The sequence below is a fragment of the Chiloscyllium plagiosum genome, unplaced genomic scaffold (assembly GCF_037043375.1).
Source record: "Chiloscyllium plagiosum isolate Xiang-an unplaced genomic scaffold, Cpla_swu_hap1 HiC_scaffold_6, whole genome shotgun sequence".
In the NCBI taxonomy this organism is placed as follows: domain Eukaryota; kingdom Metazoa; phylum Chordata; class Chondrichthyes; order Orectolobiformes; family Hemiscylliidae; genus Chiloscyllium; species Chiloscyllium plagiosum.
Genome location: NW_028270144.1, coordinates 123,756,030 through 123,776,135, shown reverse-complemented (window position 1 = coordinate 123,776,135; position 20,106 = coordinate 123,756,030). Strand labels below are relative to the sequence as shown.

Genomic DNA, 20,106 nt, shown 5'->3' with positions numbered 1-20,106 from the left:
GAGCACAAAATGAGTCTGAACAGCCATTGCTTTCTCTCACTGAAGAATCTTATATAGGTAGGGCAGTGATTGGTGGTATTATATGGCAGTTTCTTGAAGCAGCTTGGTCTATCCATAAGACTATAAAATACAGGAGTTGAATTAAGCCATTTGGCCCATCGAGTCTGCTTTGCCATTCGATAATGGTTGTTTTGTTTGTTGGCCCCATTCTCCTGCCATTTTATCCATAATGCTTGATCCCCTGACCAATCAAGAACCTATCTACCTTTGTCTAAATACACTCAATGACTTGGCCTCATAGCCCTCTGCAGTAATGAGTTTCACAGATTAACCATTCTCTAGCTGAAGAAATTCCTCCTCGTCTCAGTTCTAAACAGTTGTCCCTTCACTCTGAAGCCACCTGGTCCTGGTCTCTCCTTCAGTCCACACGCCATCCTGACTTGGAATTACAACTCTGCTCTTTCATTGTTACTCAATCAAAATTGTGGAACTCCCTCTTTAATAGCACTGTGGGTGTTCCTGCAACCCAAAGACCGCAGTGGTTCGAGATGACAGCCCATTGCCATCACCTTCGGGGCAATTAGGAATGGGCAACAAATGCATTGATTCTCCTGTCTCATTAACAAATAAAAATAACATTAAGAAGAAAATAGAAATTTGGAGGCCTGTTCCAGTGTTCCACATTAAAGATGGTGTGACATTATTCTGAGTAGAAGAAAAGAAAGTGTATAAGTTATGTCTACTATCTTGACTAAAGTCATTTACCCGGTCATTTGTGTGGATGTTGCCTTCCTGGTTTGTGTGGCTCAACCACTTGGTTTGTTAAGGGTTTCATCAGAAGAGCTTTCTAAATTATTTGTAGAATTTGTTGACCAAGATATGCAGCTAAATCGCAATGTATTTGTACTCTGAATTCAGCTGTACTTTATGTGTAGACGAAACACTGCAGCAATTGTTAGTTCCTTGGCACAACTCTCACTCACTCACTCTCTCTCCTAATTCTGCAGGGAATACTGTAAGTAACCTGATTATGATTCTACCTCCTATCTATGGTGCGATTCAGACTGTAAGAGATGGCCTTGAAACTCGCTACCTAGCTGCATTTTTGGGTCTTGCAGGTATGTTCTTATTTTGAGTGTTGTTCCATTTCCAATTTGTGGTATTTGCTGCTAAAATGTCTCTTTTTTTTTTGTTCAGATTTTGTATTTTCATTTTATGCTGTGCACTGAGGAATATCAATGATGTGGAGTTGAACATGTTTTTCTACAACTTGCTCCTAATAGCAAAATTGAGTACCCTGCAAATTGCCAACTTTTTTTCTCTATGGTCTCTTGCCAACACTCGGCCAACTCTCCAAACAATGCACCGAAGATCCACAAATCCCCACCCTTCAGTGAAAGAATATTATTTTAATTCACTACACTGGACTGATATTGATGCCTTTGAACATCACAATATTACATTTAAAATCCATTTATCATAATCTTTTATCCCTTTACTTTTTAAACCAAGTAATATATTTGTATTGACAGCACTGCAAGACCTGACTTTGAACAGGTTTGGTGCTTATGCTCTGTGATTTTTCTGTTCAAATCCTTGTCCTGACATTTCAAGAAAATCAGCCGAAAAATGGCAAAATATTGTTGCTATTGTGTGGCAAGCAACCAGCAGGTTGATAGTGGGACATGCCTGATCCCTGTAATTCATCTGATTTGCTGTTAGCCACAGCAAAGTGTAATTGGCCATTTGAGACAAAATCTTACAAATGAGAAATTTGCATGAGGGAAGAGGAATCTTGTTAAATCAGGGTTCCTGATCCCTTGCCAAGACTAACTAAGTATTCTGTGTGAGTTAAGTTAAAAATCATACAACACCAGGTTATAGTCCATCAGGTTTATTTGGAAACATTAGCTTTTGGAGTGCTGCTCCTTCAGATGGTTGTGGAGCATAAGATCATCCGACACAGAATTCATAGCAAAAGATTACAGTGTGATGCCACTGAAATGATATGTTGAAAAAACTGGATTGCTTGTTTAGTCTTTCATCTTTTAGAATGAAAGAAACAACTGTAAAGACTTTGTTTATGTTGTGCCTTTCAGGACCTTGGAGCTGCCAATGAGTTACTTTTGACATAAAGAAATGTGGCAACCAGTTTGAATAATAATGTCTCTCAAACTGCAGTGTAGTAATGACCAGGCAATTTGTTTTTTTGTGTCAGCTCAAAGATAAACAGTAGTCAGAATGCTGCCTTATATCAAGTGTTCATCAATTTCTCAGCTTTTTGAGACCATGATATCCAGGTCAGGCTGTGTATTGACTTGAGCTTATGGTTTTGACCTAAGCTGCATGTCCACGATTTTGTGCTTGCAGGAACCTCGACAATAGTCCGATGCAGAACTTCAGCGATTTCTGTGTGTTCCCACGCCTAGAATCTTCTAACTGGCATGGTTGAGGTTAACTAAAAACACATTAAAGATTTGGCTCTGAGAGCTTTATAGTCAGTATTTTCTGTGTTCTGGACCACAAGACATATTTAGAGTCATAGAGATGTACAGCACGGAAACACACCCTGCAGTCCAACTCGTCCATGCCGATCAGATATCCCAACCTAATCTAGTCCCACTTGCCGGCACCCGGCCCATATCCCTCCAAACCCTTCCGATATGTATACCCATGAAAAATGCCTTTTTAAGTGTGTAATTGTACCAGTCTCCACAACTTCCTCTGGCAGCTCATTCCATACACATACCACCCTCTGCAAGAAAAAGTTGCCCCCTAGATCTCTTTCCCTAAACCTCTATGCTCTCTAGTTTTGGACTCCCCCACCCCAGGGAAAAGACTTTGCCTATTTATCCTATCCATGCCCCTCATGATTTTATTAACCTCTGTAAGATCACCCCTCAGCCTCCGACACTGCAGGGAAAACAGCCCCAGCCTATTCAGCTTCTCCCTATAGCTCAAATCCTCCAACCCTGGCAACATCCTTTGTTAATCATTTCTGAACCCTTTCAAGTTTCACAACATCTTTCCGATAGGAAGGAGACCAGAATTGCACGCAATATTCCAATAGTGGCCTAACCAAAGCCCTGTACAGCCGCAACCTGACCTCCCAACTCCTGTACTCAATACTCTGACCAATAAAGGAAAGCATACCAAACGCCTTCTTCACTATCCTATTCACTTGCGACTCCACTTTCAAGGAGCTATGAACCTGCACTCCAAGGTCTCTTTGTTCAGCAACACTCCCTAGGACCTTACCATTAAGTGTATAAGTCCTGCTAAGATTTGCTTTCCCAAAATGCAGCACCTCGCATTTATCTAAATTAAACTCCATCTGCCACTTCTCAGCCCATTGGCCCATCTGATCAAGTTCCCATTGTATTCTGAGGTAACCACCTTCGCTATCCACTACACCTTCAATTTTGCTGTCATCTACAAATTTATTTATCCACTGATCTATTAGCAGAGAAGTTGTTTTAAACAGTTTAGGCCTACTTTTGGATCTCTTTCTGTCTGTACTTTTGAAAAGTTCCCCTCATTCCCATTAATGTTTACAATTTTATGCAAAACATGCAAAAGATGAAAGGGATGATTGAATTATTACAGGACTGTCACTTCAGTAAATGAATTTGATTTTTTTAACATTGCGTAACAGGTATACATTTCATTTTAATTTGGATCAGTTTAGAAGAAGGCCATTTGACCTACCTCATTCCATCCATGAAGAATTCTGTTCCTCCAACTAACCAAATATAATTTTAACATCAGCTTGAACAGGTGCCAAGTCTGCAGTGTTATCTGAAAACTGTATCTTGGATAATATTTGGTACAGTATTGGCAAGGTGGCTTCGTATACTGAGAGGGCAGTATGCTGCCTGTTCGATTAAACTGATAAATCTTCAAGTGTGTTGTGTACCCTTTACCCTAGCTAAGTGGTAGCAAATTCATTTTCCACGTAAAAGTAAAATAACTAATGTTTAGCTCATGATATGCTTGGTTCCACATACGTTCTATGTAATAGTTCCTTCAATGCTTTTCAAGATGTTTTTAACTATGTAAATGTGCAGACATACAGTTATTCCTCATTCAATTGTGTTCTGAAATGTAAGCTGAGAACCAGTGACCACTTAGACCATGGTAAATGCTACCGAGCAACAACAAGGAGTCTTTGGATCTTTAACTTTAACTTGGTGCTGTGTAACTTACCACTGTGACTAATCATCAATTTGTTCAGAAAGGAAGCTTTTTAATGACTTTGCTTTTCTCTCAAATCCAGTTGAGTGACCACCATTCTTCAAAACCAATATTTCCACCCAGGAAATGAACTCAAGCTATAAATTCTGAAAGGTTGACCTCCAGTCTTTCAGTTATGACAGGAAGTTTGCCTTAATCCCCCATTCCTAGAATTAAACTGTTGCATGGTATTTAGAAGAGAAAATATAGCATGAAACATTAAATCGTTTGGGATTTATGTGTGACTGCTGTGTTCTTGAAAAGCACCTCACCAACATTGTTCTGTGATCAATGATACCTTGTGCAGTCATGTAATAAAGTACTAAAAGGGACCACACCCTTAGTAAAATAGATCATACACAATGTCTAAAGTTTTAAAGGGAATATTGTCTGTCATGCTTTGAAGATTAGTATTGATGCTGAATTGCAAATGATGGTCTTGTGCTTGATGGTTACTGTGTCAAGATGAGAATGAAAAGAAATGTTAAAGTTTAAGCATATCAGTTATATAACCTAGGACATTGCTTTACATTCACAATTAGGTATATAACTTGGACTGCTTTGAAATTACTATTTGTTTGTGTCAATTAAACTAATGGAAATAGGTTGACTTTTGTCCGCCATACTGCTCAGTTAATGAATGATGTACAGCAAGCTTTGTTGTAAACGGTGCCTTATGAACTGGCACACTCAATAAACTGGCAACAGTTATAAACCTGAAATACCGGAAGTTTACAGTATCATTGTGATCTCTGCAATGGCCGAGTAGTCAATTAATGCAAGTGAGAAGGGATAAGTTCTATTTGTTATTATTTGTGTTGTAAATAAAGCATAACAGTGGCCTATTAGGAATGCTGCAGCAAATAACTCATCTCCTGACTGTCCAAAGCCTGTTACAAGGCCCATGTCAGGAGTGTGACTGAATACTCTCAGGCGAATGACTGTGTGGAGTTTGCACGTTCTCCCCATGTCTGTGTGGGTTTCCTCCGGGTGCTCCGGTCTCCTCCCACAGTCCAAAGATCCGAATTAAAGGAGAGTTTTCCCGATTCTCATTGTCTCTGGTTTTGCTGGGATTCCTTATTCAATGCTCGGTCAAATGCATCCTTGATGTCAAGGGCAAGAACACTTGCCTTACCTCTGGAATTCAGCTCATTTGTCCTTTTTGAACTATATGAAGTCGGGAGCTGAATGGCTCTGGCAGAACTCAATTTGAGTATCAGTGAGCACATCATTGCTGAGCAAGTTTTGCTCGATTACTCTGTTGATGATCCCCTCTATTGTTCTACTGATGAGCTGACTGGAGTGGTTATTAGTTGGGGTTTATCCTGTTTTTATGTAGACAAACAATACCTCAGCAATTTTCCACATTGTTGGGTAAATGCCAGCATTATTGTTGTACTGGAGCAGCTTGGTTAGGTGCAGTGCATGTTTTCAGAATATTGTTAGGGCTCATAGCTATTGCAGTATTTGGTATCTTTTGGTCATTTCTCAATATCATGGAGTGAATCAAATTGCCTGACATTTGTCATTTGAAATGCTGCAGATCTCCAGAGATAGCTGACATTGATCATCCACTTAGCACTTCTGACTGAAATTGTAGTAAATGCCTTTATCTTTTGCACTGGTGTTATGGGCACTCCCATCATTGAGGATGGGGATGTCTGTGGAGCCTCCTCTTCCAGTGAGTTATTTAATTGTCCACCATTAATGATTGGATATGTCTGAACTGCTGAATGTGGATCTAGTCTGCTGTTTGTTGAATTGTGTAGCGCTGTCTGTCACTTGCTGCTTATGCTTTTAGGCATGCAAATAGTCGTATTTGTAGGTTCACCTGGTCGATGCCTTAATTTTAGGCATGCCTAGTGCCACTCCTGGAATACCCTCCTGCATTCTCCATTGAACTAGGGTTGGTCCCCCTGGATTGATGGAATTAGCAAAGCGGGAGAATAAGTTTGACCTTGAGGTTGCAGATTGTGTTTGAATTCGTGCTACCTTCTCATAGCTCGTAGCTCCCTAGTATTTCAGAACTCTGCCTACCTCCTCTTTAAAAGCTTTCAGTGGTCTAACCTCTACAACATTCCGGATTAATTCAGGGAAAGTTGTGCTTCAATAGATTTCTGTAATTTTTGAAGCGGTGATGGTGAGAGTTTATGAGGGCAATCCTGATAATGTGCAGTATATAGCCTTCCACAAGGCATTCAATGTAGTGCCGCAGAGAAGACCTGTGAGGAACGTTCTTGGTGATGGAATAAAATGAACTGTAGGAATGTGACTGAGTTGACTGAGAGATAGCAAATAGTAAAAATTGAGTATTTTTCACAGTGAGGAAGGCAATGTAGAATTTCAAAAGGATAGTGGAGAGGTCATGCAAGAGACAGATAAAATTCGATGCAGACAACAGTGAGGTAATGCATTTTGGTAAAAATAAAATGGTTAGGTGCAGTGCATGTTTTCAGTATTGTTAACAGAATATTGTCAGGGCTCATAGCTATTGCTGTATTCAGTATCTGTAAAATAAAGGATACTATTTCAAAGGATTTGTAGAAGCAGAGAGATCTGGGTGTATATGTGGACAAGGTATTAAAATTGACAGGATAGGAGAGAGCTGTAATAAACTGTCTAGAAGTTAAGGCTTCATTTATAAGGATATGATTTGGAGATGACACAACCACCTGATGAAGGAGCGTCGCTCCGAAAGCTAGTGTGCTTCCAATTAAACCTCTTGGACTATAACCTGGTGTTGTGTGATTTTAAATTTAATAAGGATAAGCTTCATTATTAGAGGCAGAGTATATGTGACTAGTAAGGTTATGCAAATTTCCATTGCTAGTTAGACTTCAGCTGGCTTATTATGCAAAATTCTGGGTGCCATACTTTTTTTTCATTGGAGAAACTGCTGAAAATGCTTGGCTGGCTGCAGGGATGAGACACTTCAGTTTAAGGATAGATTAGAGATCAACAGATGTTACTACATAGAAAGAAGTAATTTATTGAATCTTCCATTAGTCGCCTTAAATCTTGGTTGAAAATGTGTTGCTGGAAAAGCGCAGCAGGTCAGGCAGCATCCAAGGAGCAGGAGAATCGACGTTTCGGGCATGAGCCCTTCTTCAGGAAATCTTTATCCCTGGTAATTGATCTTTCTGTAGGGGAAAGCAAGTCTTCCCTGTTTACTCTATCCAAATCCTCATTGTTTTTTAGGAGCAAACTACTACAGATGCTGGAATCTGAAAACAATAGATGCTGGAGATCATAAGCAAGTCAGACAGCATCCATGGAGAGAGAACAAGCTAACATTTCAAGTCTAGATGGTTCTTCATCAGAGCTGAAGTGAAGTTGGAGGGGGTAGCATTCATGCTATTGTTGGGGAAGGGGGTGGTGGGTGTGGAGTGCTGGTGGAGTTTTTACACCCACCCCGTACCCCTCCCCCAACTGTAGCGTAAATGCTGCCCCCTGCACACTTCACTTCAGCTCTGAAGAACCATCTTGACTCGAAATGTAAGCTTGCTCTCCATGGATGCTGTCTGACTTGCTTATGATCTCCAGCATTTATTGTTGTGCTTGTTGTTTGTAAACCTCAATTAAGTCACCCAACAGCATCCTCCTTAAGGAAAGCAAACCTAGACTATCCAAACTTTCCTCATAGTTGCAATTTTCAAGCCCTGACAATATGCTTGTAAATATTCTCTGTATTCTGCCTTCAGCAATGATGTTCTTCCTGTAATATATTAACCAGAACTGTGTGCACAACTCCAGCTGTGTCCTAACCAGCAATTCCTGTAGTTGCAGCATTACATTTTTTCTGCTTTTTGTATTCAGTACTTCGTCTGGTGGAGTCGAGACTATTTCCTTTAGAGAGGAAAAGGCTGAAAGTGCATTTGATTGATGTTTTCCAAATTATGAGGAGTCTGGACAAATTAAATACAGAGGAAATGTTCCTGCTTTTAAGAAGATTGAGAACCAGAGAGCACAGACTTAAAATTATTTGCAAAATGAACAAGTGCAAAGTGAGAAAAGTCTTTTCACACAGCAAGTATTTAAAATGCACTGCCTGATGGAAGCAGGTTCAGTTGAGGCATTCAGGAGGGTCTTGGATGATTATGGAAGCTGTAACAAAATCCAAGGTTATAGAGAAGAGGCAGGAAGTTAGCACAGTGTTAAAATGCTTAGTGATGGGCTGAATGGCCTCCTGCAACATAACAATCCTATGAAGACCTAGTCATCCTTGCTCTTCACTTCCTGTTATCTAATCAATCCTTTATCTATGTTAATATGTTACCCCTACACAACATATTCTTATCTTGTGCAGCCACTTTTGATGTGGCACTTATTAGATGTGTTTCTGTGTGGTGGTATTTAGGTTGGTTGTTGTCACTACAGGAGATGTGACAGGAGTATCGGTACAAGTCACTACTGTTGATGATCAAACAGAAAAAGTGAAATAAGTCAGTGTCTCTGTGATAAAGCAGAAGAAACAGGATGATTATCTCCATAATGAGTGCTGACTGTTAGGTTTCAACATGAAATATCAGTGATTGTCGTTAAACACGCTGTTGACTTCCTTTTTTTTTAAACAAACTAATAATATGGCAAGCTGAACTCCTGATGACCATGATTATTGCACCCTGTCATTACGAAGGCATGGTGTGGAAATCTGATGCAATAGTTGTGGTTTCTGAAGGCACTATCCATTCCTTCCATCTGAGTCATTTTCGGTTTGTGTTGTGTCATGCCTGTCAAAAAACCTGAACTGGCCTTTTTCTACAAGTAGAGGTTGAGGGCTACAACTCCTGCGTGCTTTGGTTGTACTAGTGCATATGTAGAATGAGCTTAAAAATCACACAACATCAGGTAACAGTCCAACAGGTTTATTTGGAAGCACTAACTTTCGGACCGCTGCTCCTTTATCAGGTAGCTGTGGAGCAGCGTCATAAGAAACAGAATTAATTGCAAAAGAGTAATCTTTTGCTATAAATTCTGTCTATAGTCCTGCTCCACAGCTACCTGATAGAGCTGACATCTGACAACCATAACTGTCTTCCTGTGTGCCAGGTGTGTCTCTAAACAACAGAGATTTCCCCTGATTTCCATTGAGTCCAATTTTTCTAGACTCCATGTTGTCATGTTTGCTTAAATGTGACCTTCCTGTCAAAGGCAGTCAATCCCACCTCACTCTGGAATTCAGCTTTGTTGTCCATGTTTTGACAAAGGCTGTAATGTGATCAGGAAGTAAATGGTCTTGGTGGAACCCAAACTGGGAGTCAATGCACAGGTTATTGATGTACAAGTGCAGGTTTGAAAGCTCTGTTGGTGTCCAGTGTTCCTCTTAGCTGTACACATGTCACTCCAATGTTTCTATGCTGCAGTTGTATCAGCGTGCCCATTGCAGCATTGGCTTTCTGGTTCCAGAAATTTCTCCCAAACACAGGCCTCGCAGGCCCATGTGGCCATTAAGAAAAGGAGAGGGAATGCTGTTCTATCATTTTACTGGTGATCAGGACCAGACTGATGGGGTGTTAATTGAATAAATTGGGTTTATCCTGCTTTGTGTATAGAGGGCATACCTGGGCAATTTTCCATATTTTGGGGTTGATGTCAGTGTTCTAGATGTACTGAAACATCTTAGCTAGGGGCACAGCAAATTCTGGAGTGCATATCTACAGTACTATTACCGGTATGTTGACAGGGTCTTTGCAGTACCCAGTGCTTCCAGCCATTCTTGATATAGAGTGGCTGAAACTGTGCATCTGTGAAGTTGGCGATCTCCAGGGGATGCCCAGTCTTGGGTTGGTTGTTTGTTTTGGATCTATCCCATTTACCATGATGATAATGCTGCATAGTGTGATGGAGGCTAGCCCAAAGTGAAGATGGAACTTGCTCTGCACAAAGACTGTGTGCAGTGGTCATTCTTATAGGTACTGTCATTGGGTAAGGGTGATGATGGAAATTTGTTTTCCTCCTCAATGGTTCCCTTAGCACCTGTCAGCTCAGACATTGATGCCTCTTATCCAAAGTACATTCTGCACCCTTGCTACGTCATGTTTCCCCCAAGTGATCAACATCTGGGAGTACTGATTCATCAGGCTGCAATATGTTGTAAACAGGAGTTTTCTCATTTCATATTTGAAATTATGCCATCATCATTATTGAGGGGAACTGGTCCCAACTATGTACCATTGTTCTGCCTGCTATGCTGCTGGATCTGACATGCCAATGGGAGAGGGCATACCCAGGGATAGTGATGATGGAGTCTGGGAGCTTGTGTATAAGGTATGGTTTCATGAGATTGATTATCTCAGGCTGTGTTTGACTAGTAAGGTTGTTCTCCCAATTTTGGCACTCGTCCCCAGATGTTGGTTAAGACAGTCTTTGCAGAGTCAATAAGATCAAGAGAGTTGTTGTCTTTTCTGGTGCCTAGGTCTGGTTTAGCTGTTTTCAGAGAGTAATTAAGAGTCCATCACATTGCTATGGGCCTGCAGCCATATCCTGTTAAGAACATTAGTTTTATAATTATTATTATTGTGCTCATTCCACCATCTGCTGTGGTGGGATTTGAACCTGGGTTCCAGGACATTATCTAGGTCCTGGATTACTAGTCAATTGATAACAGCATTTTACCATCACCGTCCCACAGAAGACCAGGAAATCAAAAATAAACAGAATTGGATGTGATCTCACCAACAATGCTGAAGCATAAGCTTTCTCCACTTATGTTCAATTTCTCTCGCTGTAACATTTTAGCTTTCCTCATGGTTCAAAATTAGGGGTATATTTTTAAATGAGAGAAGAGAAGGGACCTGAGGGGCAACTCTTTCACACACACGGTGTTTTGTATGTAGAATGAACTACCAGCGGAAGTGGTAGATGCAGTGCCAACATGTAAAATAATTTGGATAAATTCATTAATAGGAAAGGTTTAGAGGGAAATGGGTCGAATGCATGCAATTTGGACTAGTTTAGTTTGGGAAACTTGATTGGCATGGATAAATTGCACCGAACGGTCTGTTTCCGTGCTGTATGACTAATTACTTGCTGTATCTAGTTCAGAGGAGATTTACAAGAATGTTCAATGATTGTCTCGCGTTCCTCTCTCCCATTTCCTGATTTAAGGAAGCTTTTGGGATGTGATGTGTTATAGTAAAGATCAATGCAAGGTATCTGTTCAGTTTAATCTTGGACATTGTGATTTCTCGAGTTGCACCACAGTTTAATATACACTGCAATTCCAACAGCCTTAAGTTTGAACCAGTCATTGTACCTGCAATGCTCCCTTATTAGATGCTGGGATTGACAGGAATGCAGCGTAGAACAATGAACTGATAAATTAAACTAGATTTATTTCAATGCAAGAGGGAAGGCAGATGAACTCAGGACAAGATTGGAACGTGTGACTGGGATATCATAGCAATTACAGAAACATGGCTCAGGGATGGGCAGGACTGGCAGCTTAATGTTCCAGGATACAAATACTACAGGAAGGACAGAAAGGGAGGCAAGAGAGGAGGGGGAGTGGCGTTTTTGATAAGGGATAGCATTACAGCTGTACTGAGGGAGGATATTTCCGGAAATACATCCAGGGAAGTTATTTGTGTGGAACTGAGAAATAAGAAAGGGATGATCACCTTATTGGGATTGTATTATAGACCCCCTAATAGTCAAAGGGAAATTGAGAAACAAATTTGTAAGGAGATCTCAGTTATCTGTAAGAATAATAGGGTGGTTATGGTCGGGATTAACTTTCCAAACATAGACTGGGTCTGCCATAGTGTTAAAGGTTTAGATGGAGAGGAATTTAAGTATGTACGAGAAAATTTTCTGATTCAGTATGTGGATGTACTGACTAGAGTATCAAATCTTGACCTACTCTTGGGAAATAAGGCAGGGCAGGTGACTGAGGTGTCTGTGGGGGAGCACTTTGAGTCCAACGACCATAATTCTATTCGTTTTAAAATAGTGATGGAAAAGGATAGACCAGTTGAAGTTCAAAAGTGGAGAAAGGCCAATTTTGATGGTATTAAGCAAGAACTTTCAAAAGCTGATTGGGGGCAGAACTTTGCAGGTACAGGAATGGCTGGAAAATGGGAAGCCTTCAGAAATGAGATAACGAGAGTCCAGAGACAGTATATTCCTGTTAGGGTAAAAGGAAAGGCTAGTAGGTACAGGGACTGCCGGATGACTAAACAAATTGAGGACTTGATTAAGAAAAAGAAGGAAGCATATGTCAGGTATAGACAGGATAGATCGAGTGAATCCTGAGAATATAAAGGCAGTAGGAGTATACTTAAGAGAGAGTCAAGAGGGTTAAAAGAGGACATGACATAGCTATGGCAAATAGAATTAAGGAGAATCCAAAGGGTTTTTACAAATACATTAAGGACAAAAGGGTGACTAGGGAGAGAATAGGGCCCCTCAAAGATCAGTAAGGTGGCCTTTGTGTGGAGCCGCAGGAGATGGGGAGATACTAAACAAGTATTTTGCATCAGTATTTACTGTGGAGAAGGACATAGAAGGTATAGAATGTAGGGGAATAGATGGTGACTTCTTGAAAAATGTCCATATTACAGAGGAGGAAATGCTGGATGTCTTGAAACAGTTAAAGGTGGATAAACCCCCAGGACCTGATCAGGTGTACCCGAGAACTCTGTGGGAAGCTAGAGAAGTGTTTGCTGGGCCTCTTGCTGAGATATTTGTATCGTTGACAGTCACAGGTGAGATGTCGGAAGTCTGGAGGTTGGCTAACGTGGTGCCACTGTTTAAGAAAGGTGGTAAGGACAAGCCAGGGAACTATAGACCAGTGAGCCTGATGTCGGTGGTGGGCAAGTTGTTGGGACAGGATGTGCATGTATTTGGAAAGGCAGGGACTGATTTAGGGATAGTCAGCATGGTTTTGTGTGTGGAAAACCATGTCTCACAAACTTGATTGAGTTTTTTGAAGAAGTAACAAAGAGGATTGATGAGGACAAAGTGGAAGATGTGATCTATATGGACTTCAGTAAGGCGTTCGACAAGGTTCCCCATGGGAGACTGGTTAGCAAGCTTACATCTCATGGAATACAGGGAGAACTAGCCATTTGAATATAGAACTGGCTCAAAGGTAGAAGACAGAGGGTGGTGGTGGAGGCTTGTTTTTCAGACTGGAGGCTAGAACTCCACCTCGCCACAAAACGACATGATCTTCTCTCACTAGTATTCTTACATACAGATAAGGAAGGACACCACTTCGACTGGGACAGCACATTCATGCTAGGACAAGCTAAACCAATATACGCACGAGAATTCCTAGAAGCATGGCATTCCAAACGGAACTCTGTCAACAAACACATCGAGTTAGACCCCCATCTACCACCCCCTGAGAAAAGGAACAGGGAGTGACTTCACCACAGGAAATGGCATCACCAACCCAAAGAAACCCAAACATATAAATAGAAAACAGGAATTTTCAGCATTGCTTTGCCTGAGGCTCACTGAGGATGTTACCTAGTAGGGTAACGAAACGAATGGAAATGAACCTTCCAGCTCAGCGAGCAAACGTACATCCAAAAGGTCTGTTTCCACGCTGTACATCTCTATGACTCTAAGTGGTGACCTAGATATTACATGTTGAACAGCCATCTTTTATTGGATGCTATTGTATGATTCTGACAATGAGTAGGCTTGCACCAGTGACTTCTGCGGTGAACAAGTTCTCGTACCAAGTGCAAGAACATTTGGCTAAAAATTGGGGAAAAAATACATTTACACAAAATCCACCATTGTTTGAGTATATTTGACACTCTGAAATGGTGGTCCTATGCTTCCTACACTTGAGGGCATCCAAACTCTGCTCTCGTCCTTCCTCACATCAAGTCAACTTGCTTGTCCTCCTCTTTCGCCCTCCACTCCTCCATTGTTGGCTGTGCCCCTTCAGCCCCTTCCGCGACTCCCTCGTCAGGTCCACACCCCCCACCAACCCAACCTCCACTCCCGGCACCTTCCCCTGCAACCGCAAGAAATGCAAAACTTGCGCCCACACGTCCCCCCTCACTTCCCTCCAAGGCCCCAAGGGATCCTTCCATATCCGTCACAAATTCACCTGCACCTCCACACACATCATTTACTGCATCCGCTGCACCCGATGTGGCCTCCTGTACATTGGGGAGACAGGCCGCCTACTTGCGGAACGTTTCAGAGAACACCTCTGGGACACCCAGACCAACCAACCCAACCACCCCGTGGCTGAACACTTAACTCCCCCTCCCACTCCGCTAAGGACATGCAGGTCCTTGGCCTCCTCCATCGCCAGGCCATGGAAACACGACGCCCATAAGACCATAAGACATAGGAGTGGAAGTAAGGCCATTCGGCCCATCGAGTCCACTCCGCCATTCAATCATGGCTGATGCGCATTTCAGCTCCACTTACCAGCGTTCTCCCCGTAGCCCTTAATTCCTCTAGACAACAAGAATCTATCAATCTCGGCCTTGAAGACATTTAGCGTCCCGGCTTCCACTGCACTCCGTGGCAATGAATTCCACAGGCCCACCACTCTCTGGCTGAAGAAATGTCTCCGTATTTCTGTTCTGAAATGACCCCCTCTAATTCTAAGGCTGTGTCCATGGGTCCTAGTCTCCTCGTTTAACGGAAACAATTTCCTAGCATCCACCTTTTCCAAGCCATGTATTATTTTGTACGTCTCTATTAAGTCTCCCCTTAATCTTCTAAACTCCAACGAATACAATCCTCAGCCGTTCCTCATATGTTAGACCTGTCATTCCAGGGATCATCCGTGTGAATCTCCGCTGGACACGTTCCAGTGCCAGTATGTCCTTCCTGAGGTGTGGGGACCAAAACTGGACACAGTACTCCAAATGGGGCCTAACCAGAGCTTTATAAAGTCTGGAGGAAGAGCGCCTCATCTTCCGTCTAGGAACCCTCCAACCACAAGGGATGAATGCAGATTTCTCCAGCTTTCTCATTTCCCCTCCCCCCACCTTTTCTCAGTCCCAACCCTCAGACACAGCACCGCCTTCTTGACCTGCAATCTTCTTCCCAACCTCTCCGGCCTATCACCCTCACCTTAACCTCCTTCCACCTATCACATTCCCAACGCCCCTTCCCCAAGTCCCCCCTCCCTGCATTTTATCTTAGCCTGCTTGGCACACCTTCCTCATTCCTGAAGAAGGGCTTATGCCCAAACCGTCGATTCTCCTGCTCCTTGGATGCTGCCTGACCTGCTGTGCTTTTCCAGCAACACATTTTTCAGCTCTGTGCCCCTTCAGCTGCCTGGGTCCTAAGCTCTTGTATTCCTTTGCTTTAACTTTAACAATCATCCTCTCTTTCTTCCTTTAACTTCTAAAATTCTTACCTTCTGAATTAAGTTTTTGTCTGGCTAGCCTAATATCCCCTTGTGTAGCTGGATGTTAAATTTTGAGTAATGATGTTCCTGTAATGCACCGTAGAACTTTTTATTATGTTTAAAAGCATTGTATAAACCCAGCAGGTGTTACTGAAATACTTTGAGGCATTTCATCGCATTAACAGCGTGAAATATGTACTTTTTAATCACAAACAAAACATTTTTTTAAATTGTACTTGTCTGGCGAGGGTACAGACAAGGTTTACCAGAGCAGTGCCTCATTTGGAGGGTGTTTGCTGTGAGGAGAGATTGGAGAAACTTGGTTTGTTTTCACTTGAACTTCTGAGGCTGAGGAATGACCTGGTAGAGGTCTACAAAATTGAGTGGCCAGAATAGAATGAATAACTGGAGTCTCTTTTTCAGGGTAGAAATATTAGTTACTAGGGGGACATAGGTTGAATGTAAAAGGGAGAAAATTTAAAGGAGATAGTTGAGGAAGCCAGGATCAGACAAGGCTCGAGAGGATTACAAGGTAGCCAAGAAGGAAGTGAAGAAAGGACTTGGGAGAGTTAGAAGGAGGCATGAAGAAACCTTGCTGGGGAGGATTAAGGAAAACCCCAAGGCATTCTACACTTATGTGAGGAGCAAGAGGATGGACAGCGTGAGGGTAGGGCTGATCAGGGATAGTGCCTGGAGTTGGAGGGAACTTGTGCCTGGAGTCTGAGGACGTAGGGAAGGTCCTTAATGAATACTTTGCTTCATTATTCACTAGTGAGAGGGAACTTGTCTTTACGAGGACAGCGTGAAACAGGCTGCTATGCTCAAACAGATTGATGTTAAGAAGGAGGTTGTGCTGGAAATTTTGAAAAACACAAGTTTGGAAATGTCCCCTGGGCTAGACTGGCAATACCCAAGGTTTCTGCGGAAGCGAGGGAAGAGATTGCTGTGCTTTTGACGATGATCTTTGCGTCTTCACTACCAATGGAGATGATTTGAGTGTGGTATGTGTTATTCCCTTGTTCAAGAAAGGGAATAGGGTTAACTCTAAATTATAGACCAGTAAGTCTTACGTCGGTGGTGGACTAATTATTGGAGAGGATTATGAGACAGGATTTATAATTATTTGGAAAAGTATAGTTTGATTAAAGATAGTCAGCATGATTTTGTGAGGGGCAGGTCATGCCTCACAAGCCTTACTGAATTCTTTGAGAATGTGACAAAACAGATTGAAGATAGAACAGTGGATGTAGTGTACATGGATTTTAGAAAAGGCTTTTGAAAAGGTTCCTCAAGGGAGGATCATTCAAAAAGTAAGGAGACATGGGATACAGGGAAATCTGGTTGTATGGATACAGAATTGGCTGGTCCACAGAAGACAGAGGGTAGTAGTAGATGGAAAGTATTAAGCCTGGAGCTCAGTGACCAGTACTGTTCTGCAGGAATCTGTTCTGGAACCTCTGCTCTTTATGATTTTTAAAAATGAGTTGGATAAGGAAGTAGAAGGGTGGGTTAGTACGTTTGCCAATGACTGGAAGGTTGGTGGAGTTGTGAGTAGTATGGAGGGCTGTTGTAAGTTGCAATGGGACATTAACAGGATGCAGAGCTGGGTTGAGAAGTAGCAGATGGAGTTCAACCCAGAAAAGTGTGAAGTGATTAATTTTGGAAGGTCAAATTTAAATGCAGATTATGGGGTGAAAGGCAGGATTCTTGGTGGTGTGGAGGAACATAGGAATCTTGGGGTCCACTTCCATAGATCCCTCAAAAGTTGCCACCAAGTTGATAGGGTTGTTAAGAGGGCATATGGTATGTTGGCTTTCATTAGCTAGAGGATTGAGTTTAAGAGCCACAAGGTTATGTTGCAGCTCTGTAAAGCCTTAATTAGACCACACTTGGAATATTGTGTTCAGTTCTGATCGCCTCATTATAGGAAGGATGTGGAAGCTTTAGAGAGGGTGCAGAGGAGATATACCAGGATGATGTCTGGACAGAAGGGCATGCCTTATGAAGAAACGTTGAGGGGCTTTTCTCATTGGAGCGAAGAAGGGTAAGAGGCGATTTGATAGAGGTGTACAAGATGATGAGTGACATAGATAGCCAGAGTGGATAGCCAGAGACTTATTCCCGGGGAGGAAATGGTTATCATGAAGGGGTATAATTTTAAGGTGATTGAAGGAAGGTTTAGGGAAGATGTCAGAGGTAGTTTTTTTACTCAGAGGTGGGTGCATGGAATGCACTGCCAGCAGTGGTAGTTTGAAAAGTGTGTTGCTAGAAAAGCACAGCCAGTCAGGCAGCATCCGAGGAGCAGGAGAATCAATATTTCGAGCATGAGCTCTTCAGGAATGAAGGGGTGGCGCAAGGGGGCTGAGAGATAAATGGGGCTGTTTTATGGGGGGTGGGTGGGGGGGTTGGAATGAGGCTAAAGGGTAGGTAGCTGGGAATGTGATAGGTAGATGAAGGTGGGGATGTGATGGTGACAGGTCAGAGAGGAGGATGGAGCAGATAGGTGGGAAGGAAGATGGACAGGTAAAACAGTTCAAGAGGGCAGTGCCGAGTTAGAAGGTTGGATCCTGATCCTCTGATCTGAAAAGAAGTGAGTCGTGAGATGGTTGATGTGTTAGTCTAGGTTCACGGAACATTCTATTAAATTGGAGAATAGGGTAAGTAACTCCCTTATTCATAAAGTGAGGGAGGCAGAAGACAGTCAGCTTAACATTGTCAGAGGGAAGATGTCAGGAGCTATTGTTAAAGACATCATAGCAGGACACTGAAAAATTAAAGTTAATCCAGAAGAATCAACATGGTTTTGTGAAAGTGAAGTCCTGTTTAACCAATTTATCAGAATTATTTGAAGAAATAACATGTGCTATTAATAAAGAGGAGCCAGTGGGCATACAGTGCTTAAATTTTCAGAACACACTTGATAAGTTGTTTGATAAAGTTTCTTTAATTCATTCACAAGATTTGGGCTTCACTGGCTGAGTAAGCATTTATTGCAGGAAATAAAAGCTTGTAGTGGAAGGGACTTAGTTAATTAAGATTAGCTAGCTAATCGGAAGCAGGCATTTTCTGGTTGTAAAGATGGAACAAATGGTGTGCCACAAAGATCATTGCTGTTATCGGCAAATTTACTAACCCACCCCTCGATCTCTTCGTCCAATTCGTTTATAAAAACTATAAAGAGCAGAGGCTCAAGACCAGAGTCCTGCGGGACCCCACTCAACACTGACCTCTAGGCAGAATACTTTCCATCTACAACCACTCTCTGCCTCCTGTCAGCCAACCAATTCTGAATCCAGACAGCCAAATCTCCCTGTATCCAATACCTCCTGACTTTATTAATGAGCCTACCATGGGGAACCTTATCAAATGTGTTGCTGAAGTCCATATACACCACATCCACTGCTCGACCTTCGTCAACCTGTCTCGTCACCTCCTCAAAGAACTCAATAAGATTTGTGAGGCATGACCTGACCCTCACAAAGCCATGCTGACTGCCTTTAATCACACTATGCTTTTCCAAATAGTCATAAATCCTATCCCTCAGAATTCTTTCCAAAGCCTTGCTGACCACAGACATAAGACTGACTGGTCTGTAATTGCTCCGAAGTTATATCTCAGAATTATTTGTCTATCTCTATGTCAACCATGGTCCAACCAACCTGTGCCCACCACCTCAGTTCTGATGAATGTAAGATGAAAAGACTGTGTGTCTCTTTTTAGCAATGAAAAGCATCAAGAGCGTGTTTCTCTTTTTAATGATATTTATGATGAAGTGTTCTTTCCCTAATGTTTCCTGGAATTCACATCTAATAAGATAGACTGGCCAAAATAACTGGGACTCTAAAGTATATTTTTGCAAAAAAGTTTGAGAAAGAGGAGAAATCGAAATGATCAGGGTACTATTTGTTTTTAGGTTATGGTCTCAGAGTGAGTGTTGAATTTATTACACCCTTTCCAGGAACATTGCATTCATATAATTTTTGAGCTTGCAGTTAAGAGTATAATCCATCCTTGGCATTTCATCTTGTCCCACCAGTCCTTCTACATGTGCCATCTTAGTTATCTTGCGCTCTGTATTTATTTCCGTTTTGACTGGAAATAATGTCCAAAATGGATTATAAAACAAAATATTATCACAGGCCCTTGTGTCATGTCCCTCTCTCCTCTACATGCTTGCTTTTTTTGTAGCTTTATACCATGCTTAGCAATTTTTTTTTGTGATGCTAGTAAGCTAGTGACAAAAACAGAAGTTGCAGGATTGGCATCTGTTAAGAGAGGGTTGTCTGATGAAGGGTCACTGGACCTGAAATGTTAACTCTGCTTTCTTGCCACAGATGCTGCCAGACCAGCCGAGTTTCTCCAGCAACTTCTGTTTCTGTTTCTGTTTCAGATTTCTTGAATCTGCAGTCCTTTGTTTTAATTTTAATTAAGCCAGCCTGACTTAAGCTTTTCATTATTTTTTGGGATAAATTTCTGGTGACTTCTAAACAAGTTAGCTTCCTGTCTAAAATAACTGAAGACTGGTCAGACTAGTAGACTTA

General features: G+C 41.9%; 1 protein-coding gene across 1 annotated transcript in view; it reads left to right on the top strand.

The window, feature by feature from the left end:
- acer3 (alkaline ceramidase 3) overlaps positions 1-20,106 on the top strand; it is a 195,590-nt gene that overhangs the window by 46,394 nt on the left and 129,090 nt on the right. The window contains exon 2 of the mRNA XM_043692440.2: positions 1,008-1,118. Within this exon, the coding sequence (XP_043548375.1) occupies positions 1,008-1,118 (111 nt within the window). The remainder of the gene's footprint in view (positions 1-1,007; positions 1,119-20,106) is intronic.